Source organism: Aotus nancymaae, unplaced genomic scaffold (assembly GCF_030222135.1).
Source record: "Aotus nancymaae isolate 86718 unplaced genomic scaffold, 86718_ANA_hifiasm-v0.15.2.pri h1tg000009l, whole genome shotgun sequence".
NCBI classification, from domain to species: domain Eukaryota; kingdom Metazoa; phylum Chordata; class Mammalia; order Primates; family Aotidae; genus Aotus; species Aotus nancymaae.
Window position 1 is genome coordinate 2716019 of NW_026988420.1, and position 19795 is coordinate 2735813.

At 38.4% G+C, this 19795-nt stretch overlaps 1 protein-coding gene across 1 annotated transcript in view; it reads left to right on the forward strand.

Annotated features, from left to right (window-relative positions):
• MIPEP (mitochondrial intermediate peptidase) overlaps nucleotides 1–19795 on the forward strand; it is a 170045-nt gene that overhangs the window by 82284 nt on the left and 67966 nt on the right. Inside the window, exons 15-16 of the mRNA XM_021677332.2 lie at nucleotides 10613–10687; nucleotides 14059–14178. Coding sequence (XP_021533007.1) covers nucleotides 10613–10687; nucleotides 14059–14178 — 195 coding nt within the window. The remainder of the gene's footprint in view (nucleotides 1–10612; nucleotides 10688–14058; nucleotides 14179–19795) is intronic.

The following is a 19795-nucleotide window of genomic DNA, read 5'->3' on the forward strand; positions in this document are numbered from 1 at the left end:
ATCAGTTGAGGCAGGAACAGTGGTGGAATGTCGCAGGGTCAGTTAATCAGGCACTGCAGGAGCTAGCTGCTGTTCTCCTTTTGCAGTTTTTCTGTTACCTCAGACTCAGGCTCCCGGAGGCCACTGGAAGTGTACATGTGGGTCACAGGGGTCACCGTGGTTTGACTATGGTGTAGTCCATGGTGCAGTCAGTTCAAAGAACCTTGCAGTTTTTTCTTTTTCTTTCTTTTTTTTTTTTTTTTTGAGACGGAGTCTTGGCCTTGTCACCCAGGTTGGAGTGCAGTGATGCAATCTCAGCTCACTGCATCCTCCACTTCCCATGTTTAAGCAATTCTCCTGCCTCAACCTCCCAATTAACTGGGATTACAGGCGCACACCACAACGCCCGGCTAATTTTTGTATTTTTAGTGGAGACGGGGTTTCACTGTGTTAGCCAGGCTGGTCTTGAACTCCTAACTTCAGGTGATCCACCCGCCTTGGCCTCCCAAAGTGTTGGGATTACAGATGTGAGCTACCACGTCCAGACTTTTTTTAATTTCTTTTTTTCTTTTTTTTTTTTTTTGAGACCAAGTCTCTCTCTATCGCGCAGCCTGGAGTACAGTGATGCGATCTCACCTCACTGCAACCTTTGCCTCCTGGGTTCAAGTGATTCTCCCACCTCAGCCTCTTGAGTAGCTGGGATTACAGGCATCCACCACCATGCCAGGCTAATTTTTGTATTTTTAGTAGAGACAGGGTTTCACCATATTGGCCAGTCTAGTCTCAAATTCCTGGACTTGTGATGCACCTGCCTCGGCCTCCCAGAGTGCTAGGATTACAGGCGTGAGCCACTGTGCCCGGCCTTTAATTTATTTTTTAATAAAAGGTGGAGAATTAATGCTGTATTGCAGACAAAATATATAATACATAGAGATTTATAGTTCTCTGTCTAAAACTTTGGGATTAGATGTTTGGAATTTAGAATTTTCTAGATTTTTAGAAAATTAATATGGTTTATATTAGCAGAAGAAAAAATTACAAATATGGTTATAGATCTGTTACTATTTTATATGTGATTCATGAATTGAGCAGCCTCCGTTCTACAAAATAAATGAAAGCTCCCCCTGGGCAATAGCAGAACAGTGGGTTTTTTAAGGTGGGAACAAGGAAACAGAACAATAGAAGAAAAAGCCAGTTGGTTGGCATCAGGTTCCTTTTTTGTAAAGGTTAAAGCAAAGGGAGCTTTCTTATTACACTGACCAGGTAGACTGGGGTCTCCTGTTGTCAGGAAGCACTGATCTGTATGGGATCTATCTGCTTCTCTAAAACTTCAGTTTGATTGTGTGACATTTAGCATGAGTGACTCTGTGTGGTGGTTTGTCTGTTGGGGCCTAGTGCAGAAGCTCAGTGTAAAACAGAGGCCTCCCATAATTTTTGTTTAACCATATACTGTGGATGTTGAATATAAAAAAAAACAGAAGAAATGAATAAACCTAGCTAGTTCTGGCAGAGTACCCAGCAGTGAAACACATTCATATTTCTGCACATTCACAACGTGTAAGGGTAAATATTTTTAAAAGATAAATACTTTACAAACTTCACATTTGTCCAGGCCAGGTCTTGCCATCTAATGTGTTTCTGACCAATTTATGAAAAGTTTCCAGTCTCCAGACCTCTCTAGATTATGGAATTTCAAATAAGGGATCTAGACCAGTACTCACAGGAATTAGAATGAGGCAAATCATTGAATTTCCCTCTCTGCTGTTATGTTTCGCCTAAAGCTGCATTACATATTTTAAATTAGGTTTAAAGATTTCTCCATACATAATAAACTGTAACCTAACTGGAGGTATAAGCAACCTGTAACCTACCCTTGTACCAGTCACAGAATTTCGGCCAATCACAGGCTGTTCAAACCTCGTTCAAATAAGGCAAAAGTGAGCTGGAACCAACCCAGCTGTTTCTGTACCTCATGTCCATTTTCTATAGATCATTCTCCTTTTTCTGCCCATAAATAGTATCAGATTATATGGCAGCTCCTCTCTGAACTATTCTGGTTCCAAGGACTGCCCGGTTTTCAAAGTGTCTTTTGCTCTATTAAACTCTGTTAAATTAATTAATTAATTAATTAATTTATTTATTTATTTTTGAGACTGAGTCTCACTCTGTCACCCAGGCTGGAGGAGTACAATGGTGTGATCTTGGCATACTGCAACTTACTACCTCCCAGGTTCCAGCAATTCTAATGCCTCAGCCTCCTGGGATTACAGGTGCCTGCCATCATGCCTGGCTAGTTTCTTTTTTTTCTTTTTATTTAGTAGATATAAGGTTTCACCATATTGGCCAGGCTGGTCTCTAACTCCTGACTTCAAGTGATCTGCCCGCCTCAGCTTCCCAAAGTGCTGGGATTACAGGTGTGAGCCACTGTGCCCAGCCAAACTCTGTTAAATTTAATTTGTCTAAAGTTTTTCTTTTAATATTGCTTAGCCCACTGCAAAACCCAGAGCTAAATGTATGGCCCAACTGTGAAAATGACATGGAATTATAGGAAACATGTTTTAATGTGCCTAACCTCAATTCTGACCTCATTTTATTTTTCTGCCCTCATTTTTCCTTATCTAACTTCTTCGTCTATCAATCATAGACTAATTGCATATTAAATTACAAACTATATTCACTGAATGTTTTATTACTAGTACTGATCCTTTTGTGGGGGAACTTGTTGAAGTATCAGTAAAACAAATTTTGCATCAAAGTGCCTTTGCCATCAAGGGGCAGCATACCTTAATCTTTTTTTTTTTTTTTTTTTTGAGACGGAGTTTCGCTCTTGGTACCCAGGCTGGAGTGCAATGACGCGATCTCGGCTCATCACAACCTCCGCCTCCTGGGTTCAGGCAATTCTCCTGCCTCAGCCTCCCGAGTAGCTGGGATTACAGGCACGCGCCATCATGCCCAGCTAATTTTTTGTATTTTTAGTAGAGACGGGGTTTCACCATGTTGACCAGGATGTTCTCGATCTCTTGACCTCGTGATCCACCCGCCTCGGCCTCCCAAAGTGCTGGGATTACAGACGTGAGCCACCGCGCCCGGCCAGCATACCTTAATCTTAATCACAGGATCAAATTTTGAGGGTACACAAACAAATTGAAAGTGAATCAACAAGCCCAGAGTTACACACCTGCAGCATACATCATAGACATCACCTCCTTGTGATGCAGGTGTCAGAATTTTAATGCTTTCAAGGGCAGAGGATGATGTTTTATCGTTCTTGTTATAGGAAAAATTATTCGTGACAGTCGTTAAAGAACGGTAAGGCAGACTTTATCGGGGGGCTACTGCAGTGAGGTTTGGTAGTAGGGGAGAGATTCTGCTCAACTCCAAATATAACAAGGAAAAGTAGAGATTTATAGCCAAGGAACGAGGGAGTGGAGGGAGTTGGAGGATAAAAAATTACTAAGGTGGGGAAGGCAGGATTCTCACTTGGCTGACCAAACTGCTTGAGACAGTACTCAACTATGCTGTCTATCGTACGTGCTGAAGCATCACAGGTTTCTTTGTGACAGTCTGTGATGATGTTTAATTCCTGACTTACAAGGATAATTCACTATTTCTAAAGCTTTTCTGCCATCATGTTTGGTTTGGTTTTTCTCCATTGGAACTAAGCCCAAATGACATTACTTAATGAAATTCTGAACTGTTTGGGATTTGCTCATCCACCAAGGATGCAGAAAGCTCAAAAAGCACTGCTGGCAACCAGCCTCCCTACAGGAAAAGGCAGGTAGAATGCGGACTTTTCTCAAGCTCATAGGAAAGCTGAGGTGCAGGGCCCTCAAGATGTTGGAATCCAAAGAGATAGAGATGGCTCACCTGTGGCAGAGCATGGGCAGAAAGGCTGACTGCCATACAAGGGGTGAGAAGAGATCAGTAACACTGTAGCAAATTGTTGGAGACTCATTGTGGACTGGAATATCAGTCTGGAATACCCAAGGGCCCTGATACTGGGGGAGTTTGCATTCACTTGTAGGCCATTTTCTGTCGGCCTCCTCTGGGTGGGTGCTCATGAAAGCAGTGTGGGAAACCAGACAGGCCTCCTCCTTGTTGTAGGAAGTGATTGGCTGCTGCTACAGGAAAAGCAGAAAACCCTGACTCCCTGCTCCAAGATAAAGCAATCAATAAAAGCAGACTCAGGGACTTGAAAAAACTAACAACTGGAATAACTTCAAAGTCACTGTCTGTCAGGGACTTAAATAACCATTAAAGGATAATACGGAAAACATGGATAATATGTATGAACAGATAGGAGGAGAAATGGAAACTACAAGAAATAGTCTAATCCAAGTGTAGGAAATAAAGCCACGATACCACATGCGAAGAACTCCTTTGAGAAGCTCATCCGTACACTCGAAGCTGGGGAAGGAATCATTGAATTTAAAGATAGATCCAGTCAGAAATTATCCAAACTGATTTAACAAAGTGGGAGAAGGAGTAGGGGATGGGAAACACAAAACCAAGCATCCAAGAATTCTGGGACGATACCAGACAGTGTAACATACATGCAATTCAAGCTCCAGAAAGGAGAAAGCAATAACGAGGCAGGAGAAATATTTGATGGAATAATAACTGCGAACTTGCCAAAACTAGTGAAAAGCACACCAGAGATCCAAGAAGCTTCAAGAATCCCAACCAGGATAAATAATAAAAAAGAATGTATCTGAGTACATTGTTGTCAAACTGCTGGAAACCAAAGATAAAGAGAAAGCCTTAAAGGCCACCAGGGGAGAAAAGACACATTACAAACAGAGGTAATAACTGAAGTAGACTTTTCATCCAAAACTTTGAAACTCTGAACTATCTAGACTCATAGCATGAGATACATTTGATCATCAGGAGAGAGGTATTTTCCGATTAGTAGCAGTATTTTCTAAATATGAGCTAGAACCTGCAGATGAAAAACTGACTCATTGTTAGATAACCAGTTCTACTCACAGTGAGAGAAAATATTTTCAAAAAGTGAGTTAATGACCAAGTTTTGTGGCAGATGTTGAAATATTGAAGATACTAATAGATTAAACATTATTTCATTGTGGGTTTTTTTTGTAAAGCTTAAATTAATGACCAGGTTAGAGAAAGCATCCTCTTCTAAAGCCGGGTAATTTGAGGAGGCATACATTTTGGGTTAAAGATAATTGGCTAGTTTATAAATGAAAAAAAAAAAAAAAAAAAAAAAAAATAGGCCGGGCACAGCGGCTTATGCCTGTAATCCCAGCAGTTTGGGAGGCCGAGGCAGGCAAATCTCCTGAGGTCAGGAGTTGGAGACCAGTTCGGTCAACATGGCGAAACCCTGTCTCTACTAAAAATACAAAAATTATCCAGGCATGATGGTGCATGTTTGAAATCCCAGGTACTTAGGAGACTGAGGTGGGAGAAATCACTTGAACCCAGGAAAGAAAGAACAGAAGACAAAAAGGAAGGAAGGGAAGGGAGGGGAGGGGAGGGGAGGGAAGAAGGATCGGGAAACTAATTATTTAGCTCTGGTTCCTGTCTTCTGAGAACTTCATAAATCTGAAACAGACCACATTTGCAGACTATGTAGATGAAACAGTAAACTGTAACTAAAGTTTTTCAAAGTCAGTGATTATGTATTATATAGGGCAGCAGTAGTAGTAAAGAATACCGGCTACCATTTATTCAGTATCTACTCTATGTTAAACCTGACATAATAAAATTTTAAAACACATTATGTTGCTTGATTCTCATCCTATCAAAAGATAATATCAACATTTTGCAGATGAGGAAAATGTGGCTTCACAAAGTTCAATAAGTTACCCAACATCCATGCCACTCAGCTGGTATGTAGCACAGTTGGGATTCAAACTCAATTTGATCTGATGCTCCTCATTGTGCTACAGTGAAGTGCAATCATGGGAGTTTGAGATTCAGGCAGATTTTGGTGTTAAGGCAAGCCATGCTCTCAGTTCTACTGTAATGCGTTAAGTTCATGGAAAGAATGGTATTTCTGGATTAACTGGGTATTGTGAGGCAGCCATTTCAGTGGTCAAGAGTGAGAATGCTAGAAACAGCCTGAAAAGCCCAAAAGGGCTCTCCAGTCCTAACATTTCTTGCACAGTTGTTCTTTACCATGATTAGTTAATATAAACATTCTTGATTTATAGCATTCTTAGTACACTGGTAGGATTCTAATTTTTAATAAGAATGGTAGCGTCCATATTCTCAGAAGAATTGAGAAATTATATATCAGTGTTGGGATAGGAGGTTTATAGATCAGTAGAAGGGAGTATTTTCTGCCTTGAAAATTATGGAAATTGAAGTAGTATCTCTTAAAACATGCAGCTGATAATACGGAGGAAGTTATTTCTAATGGCTCAGACTTTGGTAATTTTCAAATTCAATATAATGAACATAATTATATTATTCAAGGTTTAGGTGTTATAAATCCATTTTCATTTATATATAATTGCTTGTTCCCTATTAATTCTGTTTCTTTAATATAGCAGATGTGAGAGTCTTTTGTTTAGGAGACAATAATAAACATCTGTGCTGCTCTGTAGACTTAATTGCTTTTGGAATTACAGCAAAATGGATTACAGTCAACTCCTGTATCTGTGGCTTCCACCTCTGGAGTCAACCAACAGCAGATCAAAATTATTTGGGGGCTGGACACAGTGGCTCATGCCTATAGTCTTAGCTACTCAAGATCTTGGCTGAAGTGGGAGGATCTTTGAACCCAGGAGTTCGAGGATGCAGTGAATAATGATTGTGCCACTGCACTCCAGCCTGGGCAATATAACGAGACCTTATTTCTGAGAGAGATATGTATATTTTATATACATATATATATGTATATATATTTTTATAGATATGTATAATATATGTATGGATATATGGGGAAGAAAAATGGATGGTTGTGTCTGTACTGAACATGTACAGACTTTTTCTTGTTACTATTTTCTAAAACATATGCTATAACAAGTGTTTACACACTAGAGGTGATTTCAGATATACAGGAGGATGTGCATAGGTTAAATGCAAATACTGTACCATTTCACAGCAGGGACTTGTGCAGCTACAGATTTTGGTATCTTTGGAGGTCCTGGAATTAGTTCCCTCATCTATACCAGGGAACACTGTAATTCAGTATTGGTTATCATGGCCACGATTGGTAAGCAATATTTACAGAAGAAAACCTTGACAAGGAACTATTTTTAAATTTCAGTTTTAATTTCTAAACATTGTTTATTTTTAAAAAATCTTTACACATAACTTTAAAAGAAAATCGATTCGTATGGTATTTATTTTTTCAAATTTGTTATTTTTTAAAAAGTATTTTCTAAGACAATAAGCATCTAGCTTCATTTCAATTAATACATTTATTAATTCCAGTTGATTAACCATCAAACTAGGTTTTTTTTTTTTTAAAAAAGAACATTTATTTTTCTATGTTCAGCGTGCTTATTTTTTATTTGTGACTTGATGAGTTAATGATTTTATCCTCTGAACTATTCTACTAGGATTGTACTTATTCTCTACTTATGTATTTCTTTATAAATGAATGTTCTTTGTATTTATTACAATATATATCATAGACATTGAATACATAACTGGAGTACTTAATTTTTTATTTTGAAATAGTTATAGATTCACAGTAAGTTGCAAAAAAAAAAAAAAAATGCAGAGAGGTCCTATGTCTCCTTCACTCAGTTTTCTCCAGTGGCGGCATTTTTTGTTTTTTTCTAAATTCACATTGTTTTTTAAAGGCAGTGTCTGGTTTGCCCATAGGGAAGAAAGCCTAATAATGGCAGTGAGTGAGGGAGGGGAAGGACAAGGCACGGCCAACTGCCCATCCCGTCATAGTCTGACTCAGCATCCAGGGTTTCTCTGGGGTCCCTTTGGCCAACAGGGGGTCTGTTCATTCAGTGAGGAGCTTAGAATTGTATTTTTATTTCTTAGGGTGGAGACAGGACCTGGCATGGGTCAGCTTCCCAGCTTCTCTAGTGGGGGCCTTCTTTCCTGTCCTCTGCTGGCTTCTGCCTTCTGCCAGCAGCCTTGTTCTTTCCTGCCCTTTGCGTGTGCTGTTTCTTCTGCCTGAAATGCTTCTTTCCCCTTCCCACCCATCCCTCTCTTGTCTAATTAATACCTATTCATTTTGCAAATCTCACTCCTGCATCCATCAAGCCTTTCAAGGTCATAGCTGACCTACTGTCCTACAGGCCTTTTTTTCTCAGCACACATTACAGTTAGTAACTGTGGAATTGGTGCTTATGTGGAGAATGCTAGCTGGGAAGCTTTGGGGGCAGGCACCCCACTGTTGCCCACTGTTTATGCCCCTTGTTCCTAATACAGTGCTTGTTCACATGGTCTTCATATGTGTTCGTTAAATGAGAAAATATTGTCACAGCTTGATGGGTTCTTCTTGCCCACTGCCCAGAAAAGCTAATGCACTGAGAACAGCAGGTGTTGCAGCAGAGAAGGAGTTTAATCATAGCAGGGCCAGCCAAGTGGAAAACAGGTGTTTCTTAAATCCACCTTGCTGAGAACTTGGAGTCTAGAGTTTTTGGAGTTACTTTATCAGGCAGGGGCCTGGGGAACTGAAACAGTTGATAGGATTCATGCTACATTTAAAAGATTTTTCAGGATTCATCCACAGCCTGGATGGATGAAATCCAGGAGTGGATAAAATCGCAGAAGTGTCTAAACTGTCTTTGCTCAGCTGAGTCAATTCCTGGTTGGGGGGTGGGTCTCAGGACCAGGTAGCATCTCCTGGTTTGTCAAAATGCTGAATCTGAAAAATACCTCAAAGACCAGTTCTTTAGGTTCCACAATGGTGATGTTATCTACAGGAGTAGGGGAAGTTACGAGGTATAGCTTCCGGTTATGTGACTGTGTGGCAGTAAGCAATTTATAGAAAAGCAAATTTAGCAGTGCCAGGTCAGTCATTGTTTAAGTGTGTCTATTGTTCAGCAAAGTTCAGGCCCCTACTGTAAATCAAATCCAGCCTTAGGAATGTGGCTTCAGTCCCCAAACAAGCAGGAAGGTCAGTTTTCCTTGCCTTGAAGTTTAACTATAAACCAAATTTTTCTCGCAGTTCTCTTGGCCTCCACACTAGAATAAGCTAAAAATAGTGTAGCCTGTGAGGTTAGAAGCAGGATGGAGCCAATCATGTTAGACTTCTCTTAATATTTACAATTCTTCAAAGGTGGGTTCAGTATCATCTTTCCACATACACTTTTTTTGTAAAAATAAAACTATTAAAACTTGGTGATGCCTGAAAAAATCTTTTAAATGCAGCATGAATCCTGTCAACAACATAAAATATGATATAAAGTAAGATTTAAAGAAACATGAACTTTTTAACGCAATCTATTGGCAGATATGACTTAACTAAATCTTGACTTTAAAAAATCGTGTTTGAGGAAATATTTCTTTCATACAAGATGGGTGCCCCTGGTGTTAGAAAGCCCCAGGCCTGTGACCTATACCAGAATCCACATTATGTAGCTTCGTCCCATCTGTGTCTTAAGTCTTTAAAATTGTCTTTCTACCAAATTTGCTTCTCGAGCTAACAAATGGAAAGAGAAGAGACTGTAGGTTTGTCATCTGAGTGGTCAGCAGATTCTGTGCCTTTCACTTAAGAAGCCATTTCCTAGCGGTTCTTCTATTAGTTCATTCATTCATAAACCTTTCCTGAGTGTCTGCCGGCTCCAGGCACTGTTGTAGGCCCTGGGAGTGGACGCCTACAAAGCAGTGGCTAGTTCTGCCTTCCAGCAGACAGCCCTCATTCTCATTCACAGGTGCTAAATCTATACAACCAAACCACTGAGTAACTTGCCATTGGTCTTTATATAATGTGTTTCTCTTTAGAGGGCCTTTTAGCTTAACTAGGTTGTAAATAGTTATGTAAATTGGTATGTTTCTTTAATAAACATCAGTGTTAATTATTTTTAAATTGAGTGAGATGGAGCAAATTTCTTGTTCAACAGCATTATTAATTTATTTCTAAGAGGATCTGTGTGTTACAGAGTTAGGCCTAATTTATCTCAAAAAGAAAACCTTAAATCACATAGGGACATTAAACTAAGTGTCCGAGCTCTACAGTTCTTTCAAGTTGGAAAAGAAAATCTCCAATTCACTATTATGACTATTTGTTAGGATATCAGTTCAGCATTAACACTGACTGACACCATGAATTACCATTTATTTCTTGACATTCTCATCCTTTAGTCCTATTGTCTGTTATTATATGCACCTAAAAGTCAAGAGAGTATTTGAACAGGTACTCACTGATAGCAAAGGAACAGAAAAAGTATTCTGTTTAAGGTTTTAAATAGACTTTTAAAGATCAGCGCCAGTATCTCAGTTCCACATAATCCTGTATTTTCATGTACAAACCCTTATTTGACAATTACCACTTTTTGAAATAAAACAGAATGTCTTTATTCATGTTGTCTTGCCAACTAAAATATTTAAAGTTATTATTTTTGAACTATAATGAAATTATGTTACTCATTTTACATTTGATGTTCTTTTTAAATTCCCTGACTCATAAGTATAATATACATAGTACAGTGATTTATTAAGCAGTTTGCTCATATGCATATTCTTTTGTTTTATCAAGCCACTGCCAAAAAATATGGTGTCTCGTCTTTGTGAATCTAAAAAGGTTTGTGCTGCAGCTGATATGCAACTTCAGGTATGTATGTACCTTTGTTCTGAAGTTTTTCAGAGTCATTATCCCAAATAAATATATAACTTTAAATTCTTGCCAATCATACCTATTTATTATAATAATTGTGCTTCTAAAGCATCTTTCATCTGAGTTCAAAGAACTTGACCAAAATTGACTCATACATCCTCACACTGCCCTTATGAAGTAGGCGTTAAATAAGGTGATTTTCCGGCTGGGCGCAGTGGCTCACGCCTGTAATCCCAGCACTTTGGGAGGTAAAGATGGGCAGATCCATGAAGTCAGGAATTCGAGACCAGCCTGACCAACATGGTGAAACCCCATCTCTACTAAAAATACAAAAATTAGCTGGGCGTGCTAGTGAGTGCCTGTAATCTCAGCTACTCAGGAGGCTGAGGCAGGAGAATTGCTTGAACCCTGGGAAGCGGATGTTGCAGTGAGCCGAGATCACGCCACTGCACTCCAGCCTGGGCAACAGAGTGAGACTCCATCTCAAAAAAAAAAAAGATGATTTCCCATTTTCAGTTGGGAAAAATCAAAGCTTAGAAAAATTACATGACTTCTAATCACACATTTCACCGACTAAATTAAGGCTCAAACTTAATTTTATATATATATGTTTATTCATTTCGTGTCTTTTAAAAATTTTTGGTTTTAGGTTTGAAGTTTAGATAGTAATTACTGTTAGTTTTAGATAATATTCAAAACCAACTTCCCAGGTTTCCAGATGAAGACAAGAAAACTTTCATGAACCATCTGGATGCCAGGTCTGCATGACACCAGATGCATAGATGTTTGTAATGACTGAGATTGTTTATGGAATTCTCACTCCTCCTCAGATCTTGGGAGTTATGTAAACATCCTAAACACCCATCTTTCATCTTAGGCAGTATTCACTTTATGATGATTCAGTTACCTGTTTAAGAAAGTAACCACTATTTAATTGCTTTATAGTTTTGTAAAATTCAGTCCCTAGAAAGTAATGAATGCGCTCTGTTTTTCTGTACCTTGAAGCATGGAATACATGTTTCAATGTAGGAAATCTGTTATATAGACAAAACCATGAATTTACATTTGCTTTAAATTACTTTATTCTATCAATATAAATTTTAAAGGATTTCTGAATTATTTTTAAAAATTAACATTACTTGGCAAAATTCTTTTGATTTGCTGGTATCTTAGTAAAAGGCCTGCCTTTTAAAAGTCTGTTTTGTGGCTTTCTTCTTGAAAAGTTGTTCTAATAATTTTCTTTTAAAATGAAAAACCAACTTTTCCTTCCCCCGCCTTACAAAAACAATAGCCCTCTAGAGACAGAGAGAGACAAAGGCCTGCTAGAGGAGCTGCTGGGTCCAGCTTTTGTATTACACTTGGACAGTGAAGACAAACCAGGGGGGAAGGAAGTGAAGCGTCAGCTTTCTATGGGGACATAAACAGTGTTTTTAAAACTATACGTATTTTTAAATTATTGTTTTAAAAATAGGTTCTTATTTCTGTAGCTTAATAAGCTTCTTGGTCCCACGAATGCATTGACTCCCTGGGTGGGCAGATACGCTCATCACTTTGGAATTCTTTAGTTTATCAGCAAATAAGCATAAAAAGAATGCACATTTAATTTATTTTGCTCTGTTTTCATATTTAATTTATTTTTCTCTGTTTTTATAATTCAAAAAAGTTACCCCATGTTTGTATCATTTGTAAAAGGCATAAATGAAGAAATGAAACTCTTGAATTCTGATTTATTTATACCTGGGACAAAATAACATCTCAGTTGAGGTTAGAATGTAAAAGTTTCAGTTCCTGATAATTTGCTCTGTTAGAATATAGGTAAGACATTGAGTAATTTTGGCTTCTCTGATTATCTTTATGCATTGTTATTCATTATAAAATGTAGAATTGAAAGAGCTATATTTAGCTGTATGTTTAGATTACCAGTTAGAAGAAAGCAATATTTATATTTAGGAAATGTCTGTATTTTTCTAGGGAAGGTTTAAACTTAACTCTATAATTTAGAACCATAATTCTATATCTAAATGCAGCCAGAAGCTAGAGGTCATTTAAATTTTTTCTTTTATTCAAACTAATCCTCACTTCTTTCAAGTCAACAGCTGCACATTCTCTACAAATCCCATTTCTGAATCACAGAGATACATATCAGAAGCATAATTGCATGTCAAAATTTGTCCTGTAAAATAAAGCATTTTCTACTTGCCTCCACGAAGTCAAATGTTCAAGTCAGTGTTCAGAAACAATATTTGAGTCAAATGTTGCAGTGAAAAAGTACCTTATGTTTATTTCAGATTTCTATGCAAAATTTAGTTTTCAGTACTTTGTAAAGAGCACATTTCATGTCCAGACTTTCTTTAGTGCTTTCTTCTACTGTGTTTCAGTAGCCTATATCCTCTACTCAGAGGAGAGTGCTTCTTTTCCCCTGGTCACCTAGTTGAGCCAAAATTGTCCTATACAGCAGCTGCTTCCTTTGTACTTCCTGACACCAGGTGTGGGATTCTAGTTCCAACCTCTCCAGCAGCTGCATCAGAATTCTTGGATACATCTGTACTCACCAGATGCTGCATTGCTATTTCTTTCTCTACCCCCACCACACCTATTTTTCTTTCACCTTTCATCACAAAACTAGGATTCTGACCATTTCATGTCTCTCATTTAAGATATATCAAGATTCCAGGAGGAAACCAAACAGGAGGGTCAAAAGTTGTAACTGTTTTTGTATATTTCGATGTACATATATTTCGGCAAAATTCCAGTTTTGTGGTCACATATTTAATTTGCCACATTGCACTTAAAGAGTATCTTATGGGCCGGGCGCGGTGGCTCAAACCTGTAATCCCAGCACTTTGGGAGGCCGAGGCGGGTGGATCACGAGGTCAAGAGATCGAGACCATCCTGGTCAACATGGTGAAACCCCGTCTCTACTAAAAATACAAAAAATTAGCTGGGCATGGTGGCGCGTGCCTGTAATCCCAGCTACTCGGGAGGCTGAGGCAGGAGAATTGCCTGAACCCAGGAGGCGGAGGTTGCGGTGAGCCGAGATCGCGCCATTGCACTCCAGCCTGGGTACCAAGAGCGAAACTCCGTCTCAAAAAAAAAAAAAAAAAAAAAAAAAGAGTATCTTATGGATATGATTCAAAATTCTTTAAAATTCTTATTTATGAAAAGGTTGAGAGCATTCCTTTTCATCTTTAGCGTGGTCTTAAATGTGGTATGAAATACATCTCAAACCATCTAAGTTTATTTTTGTGACTGTTTGCAACTATGATTTGTTCACTGTCACCCTAGTGCACTTACAGCATCTTTGGTCCACCACATCTTAGATGTGAGGGTGGGCTACCAAAACTAAGTAGATGTTTTTATCTGTCTAGGTCTTTTATGCCACTCTGGATCAAATCTACCATGGGAAGCATCCCCTGAGGAATTCGACCACAGACATTCTCAAGGAAACACAAGAGAAATTCTATGGCTTACCATACGTTCCAAATACTGTGAGTCCAGCATTTGCCTTCTGTTGTGTATACTGAGTGGTTCTGCTAGTACTTCTGTAGGTTGTGATCACCTTTCCCTTGGGAGCACCTGAAATCCCTACATTTATGTTGAGGCTTCACATGGCACACATGCTGAAAATTGCCTGGCTTGTGTAATATCTCCAACTACCCATTTATATGTTCTTATTTTCTACCCTCTAGCAGTGTTTTTCCTCCTTTCTGGAAATGTGGGCGTTAAAAAGGTCATTGGAGTTGATCTATATTCTTCTTTTTAGTTATTTTTCTGTAATGTGAAAAATAGTGATGTAAGATGAATGTAATTGCCAATCCAGAATCATTTTCATTGGAAAGAGAATTAACATGTATTAAGTATCTTATATTGTACCAGGAATTATGATAGATGGTTTACATTTCTTACTTGTTGAGTACCTATCAGGAGAGAGAGGAGGAGTAATGTTACCATTCATTGGATTCTAGGCGCCAGACTCTATCTACTTTCTTTGGGAAAAGATCTCTAATTTAGCTCTCAAAATAGCCTTATAAATTAGATAATATCCTTGTATTTGGGGCTCATTTGGAGGCACATACACATTATATGTCCTGTCTGAGATCATCTAGGTGGTTCAATGAGTGTATCGGAGTTCAAAACAAACAGGCTTTTTTCATCACTCAAAGGCTCCTGTAAGGAGCAGTTGATCACTCTGACTCCTGGTGCAATTAACAATGTGACTCCTGGTGCAGTTAGCAATGTGACTGACTTAACTTTACTCAGGCCTCTGTCAGTTGCAAGTGATAGAAACACAGTCCACATGAACTTAAACGGAAAATGGAATTTATTGAGTCTTATAACTGAAAGGTGCAGGGGTATAGGGGTGTTTCAGGTAAGTCGGATTTAGGTCTCCCACAGTATTGTTAGAAATTTTTCTTTCTCTTTCCTCTCCTCAGCTCTGTGTTTTTCTGGGTTCCTTTCATTCTCAGGCAGTCTCCCCAGACTGGATGGTTTGATAACTACTGGTAGGTTCAGGTTTATGTCATTCTAGCCTCGATGGTCTAATAGAGCTAATTTGAGAGTGTTTTGTAAACTATAAAAAGCAGAATAAATGTCAAGTGATTTTATTTGCTATGTGATTGCATAGCAGAACATGTTGTGCCAAGAGTTTAAGTTAATCAATAAACTACAACTGTCCACTAAATCTTCAGGTCCTAATGCTCAAATATGCATGGGAAAAGATCATATTTACCAGGCAAGTGAAGCAACAGGATATTTTATCTTTATAATACCCCATGTCATTAGTTTTCGATTGTCTTAGAAGCTTAATCATCTGCTACAAGTATATAATGCTGGTTATACTAACTACCTGTTTTTGATCTTACATGTAATTTACTGTTCTAATACTTTGTACTGCTGAGCCCTTGATTATCTGTGCTAGTGAAAATTTATAGTGATAAGAATAATCTAATTCTTCATGGAATAAATAATAAAAACAATTGCCAAGATTTTACTAGCATTTTCCAGTTCACAGAGCATTTCCTGATTCACCTGCTTTGGGGCTTGTCTGTTTTTGTTCTTATCTTATATTCTTCTTTGTGGATGTGAGTTAAATTTCATGACTAGTAAGTAGTAAAGTTATAGGAAGACTAACATTAGTAGAACTGGGATGCTTGCCAAAGCTGCAAAACTTCAGCTTGACTGAGTTGCTTGCCCTCTGCTCTTTTTTTAATCTTAAATCTTGTAATAATGTAACTATGTATCTTTTAAAAGGAAAACTCAACTTTTTTTACCAGCCAGATTTCTTCTCTGTAATCATTTAACATACAAAGATGAAGTAATAGTGGCAACCAAACTCTGAATCAACAATCAACAAATCACTATTAATTTGAAAGGAAGGGTGATGCTAAGTCCATGTGCCTTGTCCTAATTCCTTTTGAGAAAATAAAAAGATGTATCTCTTTACTGGGATTAGCTCCACAATTCATGTTCAGTAGCCATCGCTCTTCATGTAAATTGTTTTAAAAGTTCTTTAAAAGAAGCATAGCTATGTTTAGAGAAAAAAAGACATTATTTTAAGGCTTGTCTTAAAAAAAAAAAGTCTGAGAGTTTGTTTAGATTTGCACAAATATCTTACTCTTCCTACTTAGCAATTTCTGCATTTCCTCATTTGTTTCTCAATTCATTCATCAAGCCTGTAACCTTCCCGACAGCACGTTGGTGAACTTGACCACTCAGGATTCAAATAAAACTGTAGGAATTGAGACAGCGTAACGTTGGTATGGGGATGCACAGATAGCAGTGGAACAGGAACAAGAGCCCAAAAGCAGACTCAGCAAATTCATAGACTCTTGAATATAGGTTGAGTGACACCGTAGATCAGTGGGCGAAGAAGGAGCAATTTTTTAAAGTGGTGTTTTAGTGATTGATCATCTATAAGGAAAAAAAATGCAGCTCTGTATCACACTGCACACAAAAAATAGAGTTAAAGACCCAAATGTGAAGTAAAGCTTTACATTTTTAGAACGTAATGCAAAAGAATATCTTTATAAGTGTGTGTGTGTGTGTGTGTGTGTGTGTGTGTGTGTGTTTTGAGACAGAGTCTTGCTCTGTCACCCAGGCTGGAGGGCAGTGGTGTGTTATTGGCTCACTGCAACCTCTGCCTCCTGGGTTCAAGCAATTCTCCTGCCTCAGCCTCCCAAGTAGCTGGGATTACAAGTGTGAGCCACCATGCTCAGCTAATTTTTGTATTTTTAGTAGAGACGGGGTTTTACCGTGTTGGCCATGCTGATCTCAAACTCCTGACCTCAGTTAATCCTCCTGCCTCAGCCTCCCAAAGTGCTAGGATTACAGATGTGAGCCGCTGTGCCCAGCCATGATAGTGTTTTTTTGTTTTTTGTTTGTTTTTCTTCATCTTTCAACTTGAGATACTGTTTTTTTATACCCACTCTGAATATCTTATATTTTGTACAGATAGTCCTCTAGTTGCAGTCAGGTCCCAGTAAATCCATTGTAAGTTGAAACTGTCATAAGTCAAAAATACATTTAATACCCCTGCACTGCTGAACATCACAGCTTAGCCTAGCCTACCTTGAATGTGCTCAGAACACTTGTATTAGCCTACAGTTGGGCAAACTCATCTAACACAAAGCCTATTTTATAATAAAGTGTTGAATATCTCATGTAATTTATTGAATACTGTACTGAAAGCAAAAACCAAAATGGTTATCTGGCACCCAAAGTACAGTTTCTACTGAATGTATATTGCTTTCACACCATTGTGAAGTTGAAAAATCTTAAAGTTAAAAAATCTTAAGTTGGGGATTTTGTATATACAATAGAAAAGCCATTAAATGTAAAGCAAAAGACTGACAAATTCAATGATATTGAAACTGAAATACCACATAGCATAAAACTTACGTTTTTTTTTTTCCTTGAGATGGGGTCTTGCTCTGTTGCCCAGGCTGGAGTGCAATAGCGCAGTCTCAGCTCACTGCAACCTTTGCCTCCTGTGTTCAAGCAATTGTCTCACCTCAGCCTCTTGAGTAGCTGGAATTACAGGTGTCACCATGCCTGGCTAATTTTTGTATTTTTAGTAGAGATGGGGTTTCAGCATATTGGCCAGGCTGGTCTTGAACTCCTGACCTCAAGTGATCTGCCCTCCTCGGCCTCCCAAAGTGCTAGGATTACATGTGTGAGCCACTGTGCCTGGCCATTGGAAAAGGATATATTTTTAAATTACTTTGAATGAGCAGAAGACATGGATTTGTAAAAAATGACATAAAATAACAAATATTAGTCAGGGAATGCACATTAAAACTGTGTTACAATACTCCCAAAACATTTTACTATCACTGGTTTGGCAAAAAATAAAACAATTGACATTACCAGATGTTGGCAAGGATGTGGGGTCATAGGAACTCTTACACACTGCAGGTAGAAGTGCAAGTTGATACAACCACTTTGCAAAACAGATCTGTGAAATCTGAATATGGACCACCCTATGACCCAGCAATTCAATTCCTAATATAACCTAGAAAAAAACATTGTACTTTCTCTTCCAGGTATAGTTTTCTGTACCAGGCGTGAAAAATAGGAGGGTTTATAACAGCACTGTTTGTAAGTAGTTTTAACAAAAAAAATATGAGGGGGAGGATTCTGGGAAGAACCCAAGTGATTGTCCTCAGAGAAATGGATAAACAATTTGTGCATACAAGTGGAATACTGTTGAGCTGTGAAAATTGAGGGCCACAGATGATGAGCCTCACAAGCATAAAGTGAAATAAATGAATACCACATGAATCAAACTTGTACATTTATATGAAGTTCAAAGTGATGCAAAACTAAGCAGTACATTGTCAGATAAATACATGTGTGGTAAGACTATAAAGAAAAACGAGGGAATTAGAAGCACAGAATTCACAGGAATGGGTTCACAGGAGTCTTAGAAATATTTTCTTAAACTGGTCGGTACATGGTTGATGACTTTGTCATTCTTTCTACTAACAGTAGACATATAGTCTTGGCAGATAGAAAACACTTCCAAGGGTTAAAAGGTGATTTGGGCTACAAGGTGTGGGGTATGCCAAGAATGGATCTTGGCAAAGCTGCTGGTGGCTCGAACTAGAACAGTGACTGCGGGGAGTGGAAGGTTGAAACGGACCTGAGAACAGTGCAGAAGGCAGAATCAGTGCAGCAGGGGTGACTGGATATCGGGGTTGGGGTGATAAGCAAGATCCATGGGGATGAAACAACTGCAAGGCTTTCAACTTCCGTATCAGATAGAAGACGACTTTGTAGTGCCTTCCTGTGCAGGCCAAAGAGTGACAGTGTGAACTTGTCTCCAGAAATTGTTTCTCTGAAATGAATCCTTTTATTCCCCCCAAATAAACAATGAGAAAAGGAAAATAATAAGCAACAAAGAGTATTTATAATGCTTATAGAGTTGATAGAAAGGTAGGTACATAATCGGGTCTAAACTTTTGAACAGTGATTTTGCATTTAGCACTTCTTTAAGTGCATTAATTACTCATCTTGGGAATAAACTTGCGTTAGTTATCTTTCTTTGAGCAATATGTTTAAACAGCGTTGAGCTGGCTTCTCTACTGCATAACTGCTTGGAGTCTGTGATATGCTAACGAACATTATGAGTCTCTAGTGCTCTCCCCTCAAATCTATTAACCCTGGAAGTTTTCATGGATAATTTCTAGGCACTAGCTTTATGTAGGTCATACTTTGGAAAACTGCATTTACATGACTGTAACTATTTAATGGGGGCAGCTCCGTAGATATGCCATATTAAATAACGATGCTTTCTTTACAAGTCAGTAAGTAGCCTTCTAGTGTCAGCATTTTATTTTGTGCATGCTGAGTCACTGTATAAAACATAAGCCCATTTGTACTTGCTATTCTATCTACCACTAGTTTAATGCTGGAAATCCAAAAGTTTCTACTCATTTGTGAATAGAAGGCAATAGTGCAACGGATACCAACAGGCTTGCCTTCTGCCATTACCACTTCTCTTCCATATAGAGAACAGTGTTGTGTTGTTGTGTTTTTTTATATTCATGACTGCCTCTTCTCAGAATAGTTTTTCCAAAGTGATTGTATATCTCTCCTATTTTTAAT